Source organism: Parus major, chromosome 2, assembly GCF_001522545.3.
Source record: "Parus major isolate Abel chromosome 2, Parus_major1.1, whole genome shotgun sequence".
NCBI lineage: Eukaryota > Metazoa > Chordata > Aves > Passeriformes > Paridae > Parus > Parus major.
In genome coordinates, this window is record NC_031769.1 from 51240594 (window position 1) to 51261757 (window position 21164).

At 42.2% G+C, this 21164-nt stretch overlaps 1 protein-coding gene across 1 annotated transcript in view; it reads left to right on the plus strand.

Moving 5' to 3' along the window:
• LANCL2 (LanC like 2) overlaps positions 1–18461 on the plus strand; it is a 33408-nt gene extending 14947 nt beyond the window's left edge. The window contains exons 3-9 of the mRNA XM_015618380.2: positions 680–887; positions 3115–3262; positions 3885–4031; positions 7691–7873; positions 10072–10248; positions 13514–13586; positions 15362–18461. Coding sequence (XP_015473866.1) covers positions 680–887; positions 3115–3262; positions 3885–4031; positions 7691–7873; positions 10072–10248; positions 13514–13586; positions 15362–15477 — 1052 coding nt within the window. The 3' untranslated portion in view covers positions 15478–18461. The remainder of the gene's footprint in view (positions 1–679; positions 888–3114; positions 3263–3884; positions 4032–7690; positions 7874–10071; positions 10249–13513; positions 13587–15361) is intronic.
• The last annotated feature ends 2703 nt before the right edge of the window (positions 18462–21164 follow it).

Sequence of the window (21164 nt, forward strand, 5' to 3'; positions counted from 1 at the left end):
TCTCTGTGGGCTGCAGGTGGATCTCCATGGTCCTTCATGGGCTGCAGAGGAATCTAAGCTCCAGTGCCTGAAGCTCCTCCTCCTTTCATTGACCTTGGTGTCTGCAAAGTTGTTCCTCTCACATGTTCTCACTCTGCTCTTCTCTGGCAGCAATTACAACTGCACAATAACTTTTTTAACTCTTCTTCCTAAATCTGTTATCACAGAGGCATTACAACTATTTCTGATTGACCCAGCCTTGACCAGTGGCATATCAGCCTTTGGAGCCACCAGGGATTGGCTCTGCCAGACATGGAGGAACCTTCCAGCAGCTTCTTACAGAAGCCACCCCTCTAGCCCCCTGCTACCAAAGCTTGGCTATGCAAACCCAGTACAGTTTGCTGAGGGTTGAGGCCTGTGTCATGAGTTTTCTCCATTTTTTTTTTTTTGTAAATTGAGATGCTACTATTGGCTTTAGTCTGATAATTTTTATTTTTGTCACAATCCAATTGAAATGTCATCCAAATAGTGGTTCAGTGACTTCACACTGCATAAGCTGGGACCCTTGACTGACATGTTTTTATTGCCAAAATACCTGCTCACATTTGAGTTACTGGTTCAGAGGAACCAAAGAGGGGAATATGGTACACTTAGAAAGAAATGTAAGTGAAACTCTCTCTTTTTCATGTGTTTATTTCAGGTATTGCCCTCTTATATCTGCAACTGTACCGTGTCACAAAAAACCAGAGCCATTTGCAGCGATCTCTTGATTATGTGAAGAGAATCCTTCGCAATCTGAATGGCAGAAGAGTTACTTTCCTCTGTGGTGATGCTGGGCCATTAGCAGTGGGTGCAGTGGTTTACCACAAACTGAAAAATGACAGTGAATCTAAAGAATGTGTTGCCAAGTAAGTGGCTGATGGTGGGAAATGTCATGCCCTTCATTTGCAGGGAGCATTGGTTCAGTAACTTTTGCAAGTAAAATTTTAGAGGACAGGATTAAAGAATGGACACTTTCTCCCATTATAAGTTTTCAGTACAAGAATACAAAATAGGCTTTATCTTTATTAAAGCTGGCTTGCACTTGATTCATTTTTAGTGTGTTATCTTGAGTCCTCTATCGCTGTTAGGACAGGATGTCCTGGGCATATCTGTAGTGCACACACGTTCTGATTTTGTCACATTTGAAGTGACATTTAACAAAAGCCACAAGCTTGTCATTGGCAATATGTAGTGCTTGTGCAGCATGTGATCCTTTCTGTAAAGAGTGGGTCTTAATTGCAGATTCATTACAAAACGTGTGTGCTGCAGGATCTGGAAGCAGCCAGACAGAAACACGGTGTATGGGATTGATACGTAACAAAAATTTAATATAACAAAGAGGAAGTGTTTGCAGGAGCAAATTTGTAAAGGCAAGGGTTTTTATTAGGTCAAAGGCATATGATGGGTGACCTGAAAAAAATCTAGCCATTTTTAAAGTAATCTAAATGGAACAAATGTCTCAAGAAATCCCATTTAGATGGGCTTCATTAGAGAGCTGACTGTGCCTTTGCCGGTACAGTTTGCTATGCCAGCAAGGGCTGGAAGCCCTGGAACCCTGTGGGGTTTGCATTCAGCACCACAGCCTACCTGCTAGCTGTCCAGCAGCATACCTCAGGCTGGCAGAATTTGCAATGAGGCTTATGTCCTCATCTCCATTCTGGTTTGCATTTGGAAATGTAATTGGTCTCTTTCTAGACTAGAATCCTAGTGTGATTAATCTCTGATGCTGTTCCTGAATGAATATTTTGGTTTTGAAGAGAATGTTAGGTTTGGGGTTTTTTTTCTTTTACAGCTGGCAGTAAACTTGGGCATGTTATTTTGAATGCAGCTCAGAAAGCTGTGTTGCTGTAAGGCAAGAACCATGAGTATAGCAAAATGAACCATGAGTATAGCAGTAAATCTTCTAGTGTTGTCCCTCCTTGGAAAGTAATTTCTATGAAGAGTAGTGGAAAGGAGTTTAGTTGGATGGTTTATTTTATAATGTTTTTGTTTACAAATATATACCTGACACCAGCTGAGTGGTATATTATAGATGTCAAAATAAAACCTGTGATTTTACTTTTTGCCTTGTTCAGTTGTATGAGTTCAACAATAAAATTTAATAGTGGACAATTTAGAAGAAAATAATTTAATTCTAAACCCAAAGCATAGTTCTGAGAAAGGAGATATAAAACTGTTTTTTCTGAGTAGCTTTTCCCTAGTATTAAGCAGGGACAGCATAAACAGATGATTGAGGTCAGTGGTTTTGCTATGGCATGATATTAATTCAAACATTTCTTCTGGGAAATAACAGCTGGGGGAATCTGGGAGTTGAATTTGTTCTTAATCCAGATTGTTGTTGCCCCTCCCCCAATGTAAAATGTGATCATCACCATGGTTTCATCTAATTATCAATTTAATCAAAAAAGATAAGAAGAGACAGGGAGGGAGTGGCCAGAAAACAGATCTCTGATCCCCACCTCCTTGCTAATATAGTCTGGTAGAGTATTAGCAGAGAGTATTAGCATTGTGGAGAAAATGAGAGTTTTGATGGCCAGCATTTCTTGTTTCCTGTTTTTTCATTGCTAAAGGCAAGAAAAACACTTGTGCATTGTAGCAGTGTCCTTTTCAAAACTGAGGTGATAAATGTTTGAGACAATGTGTTTTCTTAGGAGAGGGAATGACGAATGGCAGTACTGGGGTTTTTTTATGTGTTTGTTTTTTTTCCCCTCCTAAACACGTACAATTAAGTGTTCCTCACTTTGGTGAAATTCCCAAAGGTTCCAGGAGGTTTCTGTCTTTGCTGAAGTAGCTCTCTGGGCTTCTTCATCTCCTACCCTGCATCTGTTTCTGTCTGCACAAAATCCTGACAGTTGTGCTGATACTGACCTGGCTCCGGCTCAGTTTCCCATCTCCGAGATGGCAGGTGTGCAGAGCTCCTGCCTGTAAACCTGGCAGCCAGCTGGACTGGGCTGGTTAAAGGGGAGTAGTGGGGCTTCACCATTTGTTCTGCTTCTGGTTGGATCAATGGTTTGTACAATGCACAATCCAGTGTGCATTGTGCAAGCCATCTTCCACAGAAGATTCTCTCCCCACCATCCTTGTCTGATGCAGGTTGTTGCAGCTCCAAAGGACTGTCATCAGCACGGATTCTGAACTTCCAGATGAGCTGCTCTATGGCAGAGCAGGTTACCTGTATGCCTTGCTGTACCTGAATACTGAAATCGGTCCAGACACTGTCCCACAGTCTGTTATCAAAGAGGTAAGACATTTTTCTCTCTCCAGCATCACAGTATCAGTGAGGTTGAACTGGGATCACTCTTGTTCATATTTCAAGCAATTTAAGACAGGGATGCTGGAGAGAAGAGGGACCTAGTGTTGGGAACCCAATCTCATCTGTCCATCCAATCTCTTCCCCACTTTCCATGCTGCCCAGCTGGGGCTGGGACAGACCAGTGTGGGTGGATCTGTGTCCAGCCCAGAAATAGGTCAATATGTAAATAGTTTTGGCCACTTGAGACATTGTTACAAAAAAACCCCAAAACCTTTAGATGGAAGTGTGGAAGTATCTTAAGTCAAAAGAAAGGGAATTCAATGTGGAGAGCATGCGTGACTGTTCTGCAGATACCAGAACCAGAGGAACCAGGGATGGAAAGAAGTAATTAGAAATATTAATAGATTAAATTTCTACTCTTAAAATAGAAGTGATTTCATCATTAAGCAAAATACCTTTTCTCCCTCAACACTCAAATCCAAATGAATTGAATATTGTTTCCTATCACTGTATTGTGGCTTATTGTTTCTTGTGGATTTAGTCATGCAGAAGAAGACCCTCTGAATCAAAGTAAGCAACACAGGTGATCAGGGTGTGTTCTTTTTCTTAGGTAATAGATGCTATTATTGAGTCGGGGAAAAACTTTTCAAAAGAGGAGCGGAAAACAGACCGTTGTCCTCTGTTGTACCAGTGGCACAGGAAGCAGTATGTTGGAGCAGCCCATGGAGTGGCTGGGATCTATTACATGCTCATGCAGGTAAGAACATCTTCTGCTGGCTGGGGTAAAGTAGCAGTGATTTTTTTGTTTTGCATCAGAGGATCTTATCTTCAGTTTTCATGCAAGTGCAGTGTTGTGCTGGATCAGGGTCTCACAATTGGGAGTTAGACTGAAGCACAGAACTGTGCAGAGGTGCTGCGTAAGGCTTTGATAACAGAAAACTGTAACTATGATATTATCACATTAGAATGAAAAACTGTAACTAGGATATCATCACATTAGAATGAATTAACTCTTGAATTGTGGTTCAGAGCACCAGCTTTTCAGGGTCCAGTTTCTTGTCCTCAATGAAGACAGTGAAGTTCTTTCTCTTATCTTCATACTTCTGGTGCCTGCAGTTAGAACAGCTAAAAATTCACTTACTATCCATCACTCTTCAATTTTTTGCTATTTTTAAATGATTGCACTGCTGATGCCTCCCTTCCTCACTTCTCTAGTGATTTTTTTTTTTCCCCACTGTCTTGGTGCTTTTGGAAGACTATCATTAGTCACATATTAGTCTTCAGTATGCTTTTATTATTTAGATGTTTTTCTTCTTCCTTAGCTCCCCTATTTCTCACACAAAAGTCTGATGTTCTTTAGTGTATTTATGACTCCTGCTTTCCTTTTTCTGTTTTCCTTAGTGAGATTCCTCTCTTCTGTAAACCTCCTCTTTCCCACACTTAGATTAATTTCCCCTGCCCTAAGATTTGCAATAGGATTATGGTGTTTTTCTAAACAGACTTACATATCTTACTTCTACAGCCTGGGAAAAGAGCCTTAAGATTCATTATAGAAGATTGCCATAGAGCTGCAAAACTTCATTGCACCTGTTTCTGGTTTTTGAAGGTGCTACTGCCAGTCTGTACATCTTTGTAAATATCAATTTCCTTCCCAGCTCATGCAGAATGAGTTTTCTTCAGGAAAATGGAAGGACTGTACATCCTTACAGTCTGCAGCTGTGTACCAATGTTCTCTGCAGAAGTGATTGAGCTGGTATTTGGGGCTGCCACTGCTCAGCCATTCCTTGCTTAGCCAAAATGCTGCATTTCAGATTATCTTACACCACTTCCACCAGCAGCTGTGGTTAAACCAATTGACTTTGCTATAGGAGTAGCTACTGCTCTGCTACCTGGGGTGTCTTAACCTCATTACACCTATTTTCTGCAGTGCATCCCACTGGGGCCTTAGGCTGCTCTGATTTACTGTGTTCCTATCTTTACCTACTGCTTTATTCAACAAGATTGTCCACCCCCTTCTGCTTCCTTCAACTTTCTGGCTTCCATCTTTTTTCCCCTGGTAGTGCTAGAGTTTCAGAGAAACATCTAGCCTTCTAAAGAAGGCTCTTTAAAGTCTCTATCCTTCATTTACTATTTAAGGCTCATAGCAGAAATAATTGCACAGTGCTTTTTGATTTGAGGAGAAGCTATTCTGTCTACATATTAAAATCCTAGTTATTTTTCCTTTACATGTAATTGCTGCTTTTAAGAATTACCAGAAAGCCATTGTTTATGCAGCATTAGATTACCATCTTTTCACTGTATGTTAAATATTGTGAGTCATGCAAAATTGAGTCATCCACTGCAGAAGTAGATGGCATATCAGAGTCCCATCCTTTCCCTATCCCTCCCACACCAAATGGGGTGAATTTTGCTGTATTTTCATCAAAGAATTCAAGAGATGGTTTGTTGAGTGGTTATTTAATAAGAAAAAAAGGTGTTTAACATCACACCTGAGATGTGAAGGTTACTGAGGCTAATTCCTGTATGACACCTGTATCATAGAATCACAGAATATGCTGATTTGGAAAGGACACATCAAGATCATCAAGTCCAGCTCCTGGCCCTGCACAGAACACCCCAAGAATCACACAGTGTGCCCAAAGCATTGTCCAAACACTTCTTAAACTGGAGAAAGCATGTATTGCTGGGGTTATTTACAGGCTACTGGAAGAATAAGAGCTTAGCCATGTTAAATAACTCATCCAGGAGGTAAAGGGGGAATTTTGAAGTGCTAGCTAGGAAATCCCTACTCCAAGGTCCTTTTACTAACCCTGAAGTGCAAGTGTCTGTTTGCATATCAGTGCTCTTGGCCAGAGATTCAGGACATACACCTGTAGGTTACTCTTTAACTGTTTGAACTAAGTGCTGGGAACCTCAGCAGATTGGGCAAAAAACTCACTTGTACTCAAAGCTTCTTGGAAGCACAAGGTAAGGAGGTTTGTCAAGAGCTCTTCTCTTCTTGGATTTACCTCCTAAGGATTTCCTAGCTGGGCTGGGCTTGCCTTGCACAGCTCAAGACTGAAGGCATTTATTGCTGGTGCCCATACTCTTGCCTTCTTCTGCAGGAGTGCCATGAGGAATGAAGAGCCTCAAAACAAACATTCCTGTGAAGCCTCCCTACCTCATAGGAAGGGTTCTGAGTGAGGGCTGATTAGCTTTGGGGTGTTTTTCATGACAAGCTGCTCTGTATTCAGGTGTACTTCTGATGAGCAGCATGAACATTTCTGTTCCACTCAGAAAAGTGTAGAGCTGGAGTCTGCTTGAGGGCCCTGGTAGGCAGAAGTCTTGCAGAGGTTTTCTGTCTTAGGGAAAATAGGGGTTTATGGTTTCTTCAGGTTACTCAAAATACAGCTATTGAAAGTTTTCTTTCATTTGGCTGTCAGACTTTGAATTGTAGGAATGTGCTCCCCTGTTAAATACAAATGTGCTGGAGCTGGTGGGAAACAGAGGAATTGTATGATATTGAATCAGTAATAAAAATTATTTAAAAAAATAAGCTCAGTTATTAGGCTGCTATAGGCTCCACTGCCTGTGGTTGTTCCCACAGCTTGCAGAAATTCCAGAAATCACATAGATTACGTAAAAATAGAGAGCTCTGCAGTTAAAATGGTGGAAAATGGGCTGGTAGTGAAGGGAATGCCAACCAGGATCAACTGAAGACACAACAATTACTTGGCTTCTAAACCTTTAGTTACAAGGATTTGACAAGGATGTAAATTAAGCAAAAAAACTAGGAAGAAAATTCTTAAGAGCAATTGAAGGAATTCAATTGAAGGATGAGTTTGTAGTACAAAGATGTTTAGATATTTGGTGAGGTATCTATTGCTTCTGAAATTGGAAATACAGATTTATAGCCCATAGCTTCAGGGACTTATGTTTATGATGGAAAACTTCAACCTTCATAAATCTCTTGCCAGGTATGCAGCTATATACACTATCCTTCATTTGCTGGGAAATAGTTATTTTTAAAACAGAATGTGTAACCCAGTATGTTTGGAAGCGTGTATTATGAGTACCATATGTACAAAACTGTCTTTCTTCTGTAAGTATTCTCCCTATTTTAACTTATAGAGAGGGGTCAGGGAGTCTTCATACTCTGTTCTCAGTTCTTCCATGGTCTTTCTGTGTCACCTCCAGTAAGACAGGTAACAACTTGGTGCCCCAATTTTTGTCTCTGCAATGACTGAAAAAAATGTTCTGCACAAGGGTGTAATAAGCAGGCAATAATTAAATCTGTAGGATGTGATTCACAGTATTTGGATCAAGGGCACGTATGTAGGATACTTGAAAACAGATTGTAGAATTAAGTGTTGATACACAATTTCTTACCACTTCTGTTGATGTGTTTAGTGATGTTTATTTTAATGTTTTCTTCAGCCAATTGCAAATGTGGATCAGGAGACCCTGACAGAGCTGGTGAAGCCAAGCATTGACTATGTGCGTCATAAAAAATTCCGATCTGGGAATTACCCGTCATCGCTGAGCAATGAGACTGACAGACTGGTTCACTGGTGCCATGGTGCCCCTGGAGTCATCCACATGCTCATGCAAGCTTATAAGGTGAATCATTCTGTGTTCACAGATTTCACAGATTCACAGAATATTCTGGGCTGGAGGGGACCCACAAGGATCATGGAGTCCAGCCCTTAAGTGAGTGGCCCATGTGGGGATGAAACCCACAATCTTGGTGTAATTAGCACCAAGCTCTAATATATATATACATATATATGTACATATACTTTTGTCTTTATGGAGAGTCTTATATGCAGGCCTGTTTGTTTGTAAGGCTTTAATTTAGTATCTTTCTAGATCTAGGCTTTTGAACAAGAACCGCAAGCTAGACACCTAAAAATCTAAGAATACTTACACTGATATATTTTAAAGAGAAAATAAGGGGTAAAATTGCTTCTCAGGGCACTGGCAGTTACTAGACTTTAGACTTTCTTGGAAAAGAGACATATATTTAAACAATTTGGCATCAGAATCCTGGGTGTGAGAACATTGACCTAAATTCTTCGAATCTTCATCCCAAGAGTTTTAACAATTATGTTGGTTTTCAAGAGTGTAAGTTAATGTGCCTTGCCAAAGAATGTTCTCCATAAATTACTCCTTTATTAAGATATAACTCTTGAGAATTTAACATCAGAGCCAAGATCACAGGCCCCTACCAGGGCATAAAGAAAACTGCTGAGCTGCCACAAGCCTGCTGTTGGCCTTTCTCCATTCTTAACTAGGTTTGCTACCTGTCTTCTTGTGTGCTTCTGATTTGCATGACATTTGAAAGTATGCCATTTAATTAAATTTATGCAAATCGATTCTTGCTTTTGACAGCCCTCCTTGTCAGATTCCCTGGTTGGCATCTGGGTGGGCCGATGAAAAGCAGGGTTGGTTTATGGAACAATTACTCATGCTCCTACCTGAAATGTGAACTTCAAATTTCTTACAACATTGCTGCATGTAACAGCAGTTGCTTTTTCTTTGGACTGTGGTAGGGAGATTGACTTAACACTTCTCCCCTCTCTCCTTTGTCAGTGTGATGCTTTCCCCAGCACAAAATGTTTTGCAGGTGGTGAGAGGGATAGGACCAAGTTCTGATTAGCAGTGTCCTTTTTGGCCTCTTTCTATGCTTGAGGTGATGAGATGTATGATGTTTTTCTATTATTCTTTATATTCTGCTTTTTGAAGAACTGAAAGAAAAAAATCGGCATGTTTTTGTGGGCCATGATTTCATACCAGGCATAGGACTTGTGATAACAGACAGCAGTGCTTGTCCTGGAAATCAAGTGCTGTTGGCAGGCCTTAATTCAAAATGCTATGGCTGAGTAGCTGGCAAGCCCTGATCAGAGAGAGGCACTTCCTTTATCGTGCATGTGAATTTAGGAATCTTGCATGTTAGTTGCTTCTATTATCTTATTAAATAGTTTGACAGGGGCTACCATCTCCAGAGGACTAAGTCTACAGTAGTGCATTGGGCTTGTTTTGTTGGGGTTATTTTGGTAGGGTTTGTTGTTGTTGGTTTGGGGTTTTGTTTGTTGATCTGTCAATTGACAAAGGTTAGCAACAAAGTGGCTTTATAAAAGTGGAATCCTCCTGCTTTTAATCAGCTGAATTACTTGCTTTTGTTTGCTTCTTTCTTGATGAGCCCTCTATGTTTAAAGTGCATTTCAGTTGCAATAAACTTTGCAGAAGTGCTCCTTTGCTCAAACTAACTACTGCTTCTGAGTATATGCTATATAAATATACAAGCACTCATAAAGGTAGTGTAGGGTTCCTACTTGTATTTGTGACGAAGAGTCCTGTGCTATGCAAAGAGTTGTTCTTGGGCATTTTTGACATGGAATTGAAGGCAGACAGTGAGTAACCAGGAAGAATTAGTCACAAAGACCGGACCAGCAATTTAGGACTACATTTGATATCCAGTATTCTGTTTTACTTTTCAAATTATGGTTTGGGAACAGAAAATGAAGAAAAAAGGACCACATACTCTTCAAATACTCTTCAAAACTCAAGTTGAGTGTTTTCTTTGGGGTCCTAATTTCGGAAACAAAAACCTGAAAAGTTTGTTCTTTTACTATGTAGGGAAGGGAGAAACAACTTATTAAGAGAAGGACAAGTGTATGAGGAGTGGATTACTGAAATTCAAAATAAATTTTACAAGAACTCCACACAAACAGCAAAACATCTCTCAGGGGCAGCTTCCTTTTGTTTCCATTAGTACTTCAATTGATGTGTGTTTATTCTCTGTCTTTATCCCATAGACTTTTAAAGAGGATAAATACTTGAAAGATGCTATGGATTGCAGCGATGTCATCTGGCAGAGAGGTTTGTTGAGAAAAGGGTATGGGATCTGCCATGGTACTGCTGGCAATGGCTACTCCTTCTTGTCTCTCTATAACCTAACTCAGGACAGAAAGTACCTCTACCGAGCTTGCAAGGTGAGCTCTGCAGCATCCCAGCAAAATCACTGCTCCCTTTCACACCCCAGTGCCTGCGCAAGGGTAAACTGGGGTGGGAGTGGGCTGATGTGCACTGGGGCTGGCTGGGGCATGGGGTGGGATATCAGGGCCCATCATTTGCTCCACTTCTACTCACACTTTGACTGGATGACTTCAACTGTGTGTGTGGGGCAATTACAGTCTTAATAAGCAGAGTGAAACACACAAATGTTCTGTAGGAGGGGAGGGACTAAATGTATTTAGAAGAAGATAAGAGCCTGAAAATTAGCCTGCCTGAACAATAACAGACTGATGTTATGTGGTGATAATTATTCCACTGAGAGATCCACTGTCCTCCTCAAGCAATACTGTTTGTAGTCTTTTGTAATTATTTGTTTTCATACTAGTGCCTGTTTGGGGCTTTTAGAGCTCTGAATTACAGTTATTAAATTGCTCACTTGGAGTTTTTTTATGAATACAAATTTTAGAAAAACACATTCAGAATTTTTCCACTGGAACTGGAATTTGACTGTGCTAACAGTTACTGAAGGAAAAGGTTTCTTCTGCCTGTTTCCTTATCTTGTAAGACTTTGGGTTGGTTTGTTGGATTTTTTTTCCAGTTTAATTGACTGACATGCGGTTCCATATTGTGTACACAACTTTTGAGCTGAGGCCTTTTACAAACTATTGCAAATGAAATTTGATGAGTTGCTTCCTAGGTGTTTTTTTGTGAATATTTGCCATATGTAAAATTGTTGTATTCATCTCTACAGTCGGCCTGTCCTCTGTCAGCAGAGCTTTAAAAAGCTGCTGTTTGTCTCACATTTACCAAAGCATCATGCTATGAGAACACCTGTAGGCATAACTGCATCCTAGAGGGTGAAATAAAACCGTACTGCTCCCACAGCACATGTGTGACTTTGTTACACATGGAGTCACCCACTGCTGATGTGTGAGCCACAGCACCCTGCAGGCATTGCTGGCAGCACTGCTGTCAACTCTCCATCCTCCATGCTGTCACACCTTCTGCAGCTCTGTGCAGCACTGGCAGCTCCCGTTGCTGCACTTCTGGCTGCACTTCTGGCCCAACAGAGCCCTGGTTTTGTCCACACCTAGGTAGAGGAAAGCAGATGTATCTGTCTCAAAGCCAGAAAAAGGAAGAGACTTAGTTACATACCTGAAATCCCTTTAAGAAGGAAGTTGTGATGCAGTGGCAAAGACCGTTCGCTGGATGTGCCCACCTTAGGCAGCGGATTTGCGGCCGCTCTGCCAGTCAGCATCTCCAGCATCCCCTTGCAGGGGAAATCTTGAAACAGGCAGAGGAATTTGCTTGTCTGGCATTCCTGAAATCTTTTTTTTCCAAGCCAGAGCAAGCAGAGGAGCAGACATGCAGTTATGTTGGTACCTAGAGGCATGTAACTGAGAGAATGAGATGGCTTCCCTCCCAGGGGTGCTTCTTCACACCGAAAACATCAGGTCTAGGGAAGGAGTCTTGCCTGGAATCCTTGGTTACCTCATGAAAGCCATGAAACTGTTTCACAAATGACCCGCAAGAATTTGAATAGAGGAGATCCCAGTTTTGTTCTTCACACTTTCATCTTCACACTTTTCCTCTCAGATTATCAGACAGGCTCCCAGGAGGCTGAGGCGCTCCTAGCTGGCTGTCTGTAAGAGGAGAGAGTGGCTGTGGCATCCTGGGCTCCAGGTAACACTGCATTGAGCCCTGTGCTGTTCAGCCTTGTGATTGCCACTGTTGATGGCAAGCATGCCCCAGTCTGTGTGACAAATAATGTCAGATGTCTTCCTAAGGTACTTCTTCTTCTCCTCTCTGTCCCCCTCCCTCCCTTCAGTTAAATAAAGATACTGTGGCTTACTGGATCTGGGTTATGCTGAAGCTATGAACTTGCAAATGATGATTGGGTTTCAGTAGCCTAGGGTGCATTTTTAAAATTTCTGTTGCAGTTCCCAGGCTGGAAGTAATAATACAGGCTAGGGTGCAATTGAATGTGGATGTTGCAAGAATTGATTGTAGCTTAGAAACATACCATAAACATGTCTGGTCCTCACATTTAAGACGGGATTACATGGGAGAATTAAACCACAGTTGGGAGATTTATACCCAGAGGGTGCCCAAAAGTGTTTAATCAGTTCTTAATAACAGTGTGAATCACAGTGTTTGTGTATGTGGTTTTTCCATGTGTTTCTTGAAGACACTCACACACATGCACATATCTCTATCAAGAGAAGAAAAAATTTGTCCCCCGCTAAATACTTAAATGGAGTGGGGAGGGGAGGAAGAGGAGATAGCACCCATTTCCTTCTAAGGAACAGACAGCTGGCTCTGAGATCATGCTTACACCACACAGAGCCCCAGCTCTATGGCTGAGGCACTCTAGTTATGCTATTGCATTTGCTAGCAGCTAGGCCAAATTGCAGGGGAAGCAGAGAGACCTCTCAGTTGTTTGCTTTGCAGGAATCTAGGTATGTATTTTGAACAAGCAGTGGTTTGCATCCAAGGACAGAAATGCCAGGGGAATTTGTGCCCCCTCTATTGTTCTGGGGAGTCATAAAGGAGAAGTACCTGATTATTACTGAATTGATCCAGATGCAGTTCATAAGTCAATGTGTGTCTAATGTAGCTACTGCAGCAGTACTGATCAAACATGAGAAAGACAATGTTAACTCTTTTTAATGGTAATCCATCTCCTGCAACAAAATATTGGTGACCATAATTGTCTAACTGTATTTAAAATGATTTTTCATAAGGCTTGGGGAGAGCAAATAAATAAAACTCATTAGTGACAGCTGAAGATTTAGTACTCTAAATTTGCACAGAATGTGCAAATTACTTTGAACGAGCACAGTAATGAAAGAAAACCAAAAGGCAATTAACAGCTGTAAGTCCTAAGTTTGTGGATAAATTAATCACCAAGAGAGGAAAGAGACTGATATAATATTAGTAAAATTTTGACTGAGTGTATCTGTTCTCCCAGCATTTTTTCTTGGCATGTAGCAGAGTTCATTTACAAAAAGCAGCTGTCAAGCCAACCTATTAATGAAACTGAAACTCACTCTATGCTCACTCATATTTTAAAACCTGATTGTGGCCTTGTCATGGTTGAAGGAGGACAAATTGATCTCAGTGATTTATATGTTGTATGTCTGCTTACACTGATTCACATTTTATACCTATTAATAATGCTCAGATACTCAAGCTTGCATTTAACAGTCTTAAATAAAAATATTTTTTTAATGTGTTTCCCAGTTTGCTGAATGGTGTTTGGAGTATGGTGCACATGGATGTCGTATTCCTGACCGACCTTATTCCCTCTTTGAAGGTAAAGTGATGATGTTGCAAACAGTTTTGTACTACAGGAAAGAGGGACATCCTTGCAATTTTGGCATATGCATAGGAGTTGGGAAGTCTTTGGTTGGTTCCTCCACTATTAAACCCCCCCCCCCCCATACCACCACCTCTGCCTAAAAGAAGGCAGGATGGCAGGGGGTAGAAAAGGACAAAGAAAAATCATTCATTATTGCAACTTTCACTCCTGGTTTCTTTTCAGCAGTATGAATGTAAAACAGTGCCAGTATTATGTCAGAATAAAATTCTGGGTGTCCTATTGCAGCTTGGTTTAAATCAAACAGAAGTTCAGGCAACAAGTTTTGTCACAGGTGGTTTTTCAGAGGGACTGGGCAGGGGAGCAGCTGTGGGTAGGGGGTCTCAAACCAGTTGCTAGCTGTCAGAACTAGGCCTTCTCTGCTGCCATACTCAACCAAGGAAGAGGTAGTTTCAATATGCACCCGAATCATTTGAACAGGAAAGCAGTGCAGAGTTCTTAGGGACTTATCTGTAAATTCCAAGATGTTACCAGATACTTTCCTAGAGCTTTGTATTTATTTTTTTATTTATTTATTTTTAACGTAGTTTATTTTCTATTCCCTATATCCACGTTACAGAATCAGTAACAAGGAATTACATAATCCATAGTGGGATTTAAGGTAGCGCCCCGGCTGCTCCATCAACAACGAGCCGAGTGTGCCACCTGCCGCTGATACTTGAAATTACAGCAGCCGAGCAGGGATAGTTGCAAATTTACAATCCAGGGCGTGAAGGAACACAGGACAGCAGAGTTTATATACAGCCCTTCTAAATACAAAGTTAATGTCTTAATGCTTAAAGGAGAAAAGCATAAGTATTCTTATTCCTGAGAGCACCCTTGCATGCTCTAGTAGGGAGGGAAAAAAGTGTGCATACAATCCGGTATATAAAAGCTTTGAAATTTGTTGAGAAGGTGAAACAGTGTGAACAGCAGGATGATTTGTGCTTTAATGCTAACATACAGCTTTTATTTTAGTTTTTAATTGTCTAGAATGTTTTTAGAAAAATATATTTTTTTCTTGTATTTGAGATTAGGAAAAAAACCTCTTAACCTTGGGCTTTGTTTTTGTAGCCAAAATTGTGCTTGCAGTTGTCCAATTCTGCCTGTATATGCATGCTTTGAACAGAAGTTGCATGTACATCTTATGGAATTGTCTTAAGTGTTTTGTTTCCATCAGATACCATAGTTCAGAAAAGTTTCTTTATATGTGCATAGCTGTTTATAAAATAGGATTTTTGCTTGATCGTAAAACTGAACTTGTGTTTGTATGATTTCCTTGTGCCTCTCTTGTTTGTCACCCTATGAGTTCTGTTGGGTGTTGCCCTTTGGGCTCTGGATGACCTATTCATCAACAGTGAGGAAATGAATCTGTACTTCACAAGTTCAGTAAAGTTCTGGCTTTTTCTTTTAAACAGTGAAATGACAAGCAAGAGTGGCTCAAACTATGAACGACAGTCCAAGCTTGGATTAACTTTTTCTTAATTTGAAATAGCATTGAGACTGCTCTGTTGAAGAGATTTTAGCAGAGACATCTTAGCTCTTGCCTTTGATCTTTTCAAATAAAATTTATTTTCCTGGGCAAAGTAGAGATGAACTTGCCTTTCCATAGGGCCTAAGTTCACCTGTAAAAAAGATCCTTGTGGGGGAGGTGTTCAAATGGGTGCTGTTGCCTTTGCTGTCTGCTGTGCTTATTTAATGTGCACAAAGATCTCCTTCTCATTATGTTTTAGGCATGGCTGGAGCTATTCACTTCCTCTCAGACATTTCAGTACCGGAGACTTCCCAGTTTCCAGCGTTTGAACTTAGACCTCAAAGGAGGGAAAACAAAGTGGAACAGGATGGCTAAAACGATCATTTTGAAAGGAAACTGATGCCAAAAGAGATGAGACTGTTTAGTGCCTCTGATAGCAAACCAACTTGACGCTGAACCAACAGATGGATAAAGCCCTTTTCCCACCCCTCCTGCCCCAAAGGACTGTGAAGTCATTGGAGCATGAACAGGAGAAGCCACACTTAAGTTCTGTTGAAGTGACACCTTCAGATGTAGGACCAGAGAAGTCAAGTTTTGAACTTTCTCTTTTCCGTTGTATTTGTCTTCTTCAGGTCTTTGCCATGCTCTGCACGTTTATTGGTGTTGTGTGTTGATCTGAGTCTTTTGTTGTTAGCCAAAAGCTGGTCTCCGTGTGAATCTCTGTCCTGTACCTTTGTGCATGACTCACAAGAGCAGTGTTGCTTTCTGAAGCGTGGTTACCTGCAGAGAGTTTGCCCAGCTTCACTGGTGTGCTGGCAGCTCTAAAAAGAGATGAAAAATGTTTCTATGTTCATTTTTTTTATGCCTTTTTCTCCACAGTCCTTACAAGCTAAGCTGGTGTAGATCAGCCTGTTTTGATGAAGAGGCATGAGGCCACTTCTGTTTTCAGAAACTCAGCAGGTTGAAAAGGATATGACTTGTCTTTTGCTGCTGTTGTGGGAGGCTTGTTGCAAGTCGGAAAGAGAGGTTCCCTTTGATACCTGCAGCTGGTTAGTGTGTTAGGTGCTTATAGGAGGGTGGAGATGCTTCTTCCCACTGCTGCAAAGGTCCATCGCATGCCACAAGCTTAAACTGCAGGTGGAATCACTTGGACTAACGTCCCTCTACCACCAACAGCAGAGCCTGGACAGTGTAACTGCTTCTCCTTTCCTGGACCTCAATTTGGAATAAACCTGTCCTGCAGCCTCTTACATACAGATGAGCAAGGAAGGTGCCATGGCAATCTTCTCATGCAGGTAGCTCAGAGGATGGTTGTTACTTTGGAACCAAAGTGGTGATCTGTTTCAGGCCCTCCCCTCCCATGTAGTGGTACAGGAGTGATAAATACCAGCTGCTTTTGGAGGCTGCAGAGGATTACTGAGCAATATGAAGCCATTGCTAATGGCTGTAATTGAAGTATATTCATCTTCAAATCCACACAGAGAAAGCTCTTTTCCTGTAGTCTTAACTGCTGCTAGTGCTTTGCTTCCCCCTGTAGTGTGGTGGGGTTGTGAAATACTAGACCTGCCTCCAGGTGCTCCTGAGTATCAGGCTATTGGTTTGGGAAAAGTGGAACATAGAGCAGGCATGTGTGTCCAGGTAGTACCTAAAGTGTAGTGCTCTCCCAGTCACTCAGGCTCTGTGGTCATCCTCCCCCAGGTCTCCTTGTGCTCTGTCATTCAGGTGCTGATTTTAATTGGTATCTTCTGTCAGGTCTGAGTGTGACAGATGGCAGTTCGACCTTTTGGGCATGCATCAGGATATCTTAGACCTGTGGGCCATCTGCTGAGTGCCAGTGTCTGTGGTTAGGCTTGGAGATGCATTGTTGCTTCTGCATAAATCTGTCTTGATTTGTCACCTTGCAGGTGACTTCCTTCAGCACGTTTCAGTGTCTGTTGCCAAATCCCCTGGGATGTTAATAATTTCCCTATTCCGTTCTGCCAGACAACAGCAGCAGTGTCAGTGCACACACAGCTTAATGTCACAGTGTAGCAACTCCTCTGCTGGTCTGTCAGGTACGATTAGAACATGGGAGCAGCACAAGGGACTTTTCTACTCCTCTGGCAAAGGCAGAAGGTGAGGTGGGAGCAACAAACCCAGCTGCATTTCTGCAGCCAGGGATGGGAGGAAATGCTGAAAGGCAGTGGGGAATGCTGCATGGCAAGCAGCTGGACTGAAGAAAACAGGAGCAGAGCAGCAGAAAGTGAGGAACAGAGAGAATTATTAATGTGAGGGATCAGTGAGGAACAGGAAGAGCTGGTCACAGAGGCAGTGCACAGCGTACCAGCAGAGACCACCTCGATGAGGGATTCCTCCGCACCAAGAATGCCAAGAGCTAACTTTATTTATTTCTTTAGCCTGTGGATCCTGGTCGTGCCCATAGAAAAGCCAGGAGGGAAAACTTGCCCAGGAAGTCTCAGAGAGATACTAAGAGAGGTAGATGCCAGCTCTGATCCTATTTCACATCACCCCCCACCCCACCTCTTTGTTCCTTCCCCTCCACTGTGACTGCAGAGCATGTTGAGTGTCTTAACAAGGAAAGGGCTCACCACACTTACAGGAGCTGCCTAGAAACACTGGCCACCCTGGCAAACCCCAAGCCTCTGTTGTATGGACTGTTTAGGGGGTCAGCTGGCAGGTTTTTCATTCAGTGAGTATATGCATATTGGCCTTGGCTACTGTGCTTGGAATGGCTCCTGTGGGGGGGGGTGAGTTTGGCTGGCTGGAGTTTAAAGGGAATTACAACCTACAAGTTTTAAAAATACAGAGATGTATACACATTCAGAACAGCTGAATGCTGAGCAGATTCCCCAAGATGCTGGAGTGTACCTGTCAAGATAATGAGCAAGTCAGCTACCTGCTCTTCTGTACCATAGCCAGCCTCCCGCCATGGTGGGGGACCTGGCACCATCTTTCTCTGCAGAATCCTCTTGGAATTGAGTAAGACTGGAAATGTATTGAGCTGGGAAGTGTCTTCTCAGTACAGCTGCCTCATCTTCCTGCTGTGACTTTCCCCATGGCTCCTCCTTTCTGTTCGTCACAGCATTGCGATTATCTAGGTGGCCCCTTAAGGAAAGATATGGTGTGAAGGTGAAAAAGTGCATTTCATCAAGGCATTGACTTCAGAAATGACATCAAACTACAAATGTAGAAAATGTCTTAATATTCCCCGGTTTGCTTTGTCTGTGTTTAATAGTCTACCTGTTGCAAAAAGCAGTAGTGTTAAAAATGGAAATGCTCTGTGGGCAGAAAAAGGAGGAAAAAATGCTGATGTTTTGTTCTTTGGCTTTATTAGTAAAGATTAAGCTATGTGGTGGTAATTTGTGTGTCTGATTTTTTTCTTCATTGTAGTTCTCCTTCCTTCCCTCCAGCACTGTGGTGATAGCTGTCCCACTTATCTGACTGCTGAGCTACTTCCCTGTCTCAGTCCTGCAGGATGAAACACACGTCAGAAAGAGGGCAGATTGGTTTTTTGTGACCTTACCATTTCCTAGCATTGCAGGTGCTTTCCCTGCTGCTGCTTCCAAGTGATTTTTAGTGTACATTGCTTAGTGCAAATCTCTGCTTTCCTTTGTGGCCACACAGATCCTGTTGAAGAGTTTGCAGCTAAAGCCAGACTCAGGGTGAACTGGTTTTAAAAACACATGCATGAAATCTCTGTCCAGCTGAAGAACAGCTGTTTCCCTGCTTTGAGAAAGTTGGAAATGTTCCTCTAGGTAGGCTTTAACAGAAGGAAACATCAAGTATGCTGCAGGCAAGGGTTAGTATTTCTGTTTCACAAAGCCTCTTGTGCCACTCATGGCCATCTTGGCCACCGAGAGAAACTGCTGGTTTTTTTGGATGGAGGGGATCAGTTCTGGTCTGCAGACAATTTGTACAAATTCAGGGGTAGGTGGGTAACTGCACTGGGGCTTCTCTAGCACAGCAGATCTCTAACATCTAAACAGCCCATGAGAGATGCACTGGAAGAAGTTTGTGTGCTGTGTGTCACCTCATAGCTAGGCACCGTTGTTCTGCCTGAGCCCTGCCCAGCAGCAGCCTTTCCTAGTGAACTGTTCACTTTTCATGCCAATTCAGTCAGGGCCAGTGTGATTTGTGCACAGGGACCTGACCTTAAACCACTGCTTCTCCTTGACATCTACCAAGTGGAATGTGGCTTGTAGCTATTAGGTAAGATAGGGTTAGGCAGCAGGAGAGAAGCAGAGTGGGACAGGTAAAGAAACATCCATCCTTGTGACTTCTCTCACTGTGTGAAGCTAAAATAACAGATTTGTCCAAGAAGGCAGGGCTGCTTAACTTGTCACTGTTCCCTCTGCCTTTCTCTGCTGTCCCTTTCACCTTACAGCACATGGCAGCTTGGAACAGTGGCTGCCAGTTGCACCTCTCATCTTTAATTGCCTTATTATCTAGCAGTTGCTTTGTAAAAGCTGTCTCATGCTGGATTTTGCCCTGCATGGTGTCTCTGTAGTCGTTTCCCTGCCAAATAGTACAAACTGTAAGGCAGCTCAGCTCCTGGTGACAGGGCATCATCAGAGGGGAGGTCTCCCACAGCCACATGGCCTACAAAGGCATCCTGGCTCACCTACTCAATTAGCAATGTTAGACCAGAAAAAGAAGATAGGCTGTCTGAAAAAGTGTTATGGTTTCTTGGCTGACCTGTGTGCCAGAAAGTGATGTTTTGGATATATGTATATGAAGCTAAACTTTCTGAGGTTTTGGAGTTGTGTTTTTCAAAGCAGGGAAGAAAGAATACCTCCTTTGCTTCTTCACATGGCCTGAATACCTCTTTGGAAAAGTAGAGTCCTAGCTGTTGGTTGTTACAGCAGTGTAAGCTGCCACAGAAGCTCCAAAGAGAAAAAAAAACCCTGAAAAGCACCCACAAACCTTAAAAAGTTGTTACTACGTTATCACTTCTCAAAGTGATGAAACACAGGGCCCGTCAGAGCAAGGTGAACCAAGAGTCCCTGATGGTGCCTCTTCTCCTAAAGCAGCAAAAGATCTCAAAGGCCAGCTGGGAGTCAGCTGCACACTGGTCCACTGTCTCTGGGAAGGGGCAGGGGAGTGCCCCACACATCCCCAAGGGCTCCCAGCCATGACAAACAACCTTATTTTGCAGTCAAAACACCACCCTGCCTCATCAACAGAGCACCAAAATCTCTTGTGTTTGAGAGAGGATGCAGTAGCTGCACCCAGAGAATCCCAGCAGGTAATTTACCAGCAGGTAAAGTACCAAGCCCCCATGGGGAAGTTCACATTACCAAAGCTGCAGCAGCTGGCAGCTCCTAGGGCATCGCCACTGCCAAGTAAATCCTTCTGGAATTGGTAACTAGAGGAAAGGCATGTAAACAATTTGCAATTAAAGCATATGGATGCCCCCACAGGTGTTGTGTTTTCAAGGAAAGACCAAGCAAGTACAGAATTCCCTGTATTGTATGAGGTAGTGTCCTCCATCAACACTAGGAAATCAACAAGCCAGACTTCAGGAAAAATTCACCTGAAGTTGAATTTCTCTGAACAAAGGCTTCTATTCAATGTGTCCAGGACAATACCAGTTGTCATAGATACATTTCATAATATAAAAAGACTTAACAACATCTATCTATTAACATGAGGTTTGTTGCCATTACTATTGACAGAAAAAGGCTGGAATTGCTTTTAAAAAATTACGTTCTGTAAACACAACCATACTCTGTGACATATACACCTTTTACACTTCAAGTGCAAGCTAATTTAGAAAATACATACAGTTGTGATGTGCAGATGGATGTCATGTTCATCTATACAATGTTCATTTTTGTTATCTGAAGTGTCCCTCAAGCCTAAGACTACACACACAGAAGGACTTTACTTTGTTCCTTATTATGATGCACAGTAAGGGAAAGCCTTGGTTACAATTTCACCCAAGTCAGGTATGCAGGAATGAACTTCTCCAGTGCTAGGTCTTCTCCAGATGGCTACTGACTCCATCAGCAGAAACAGTGGCCCTTACAAGTTTTTCTGTGAGACACTCATATTCACAGCAA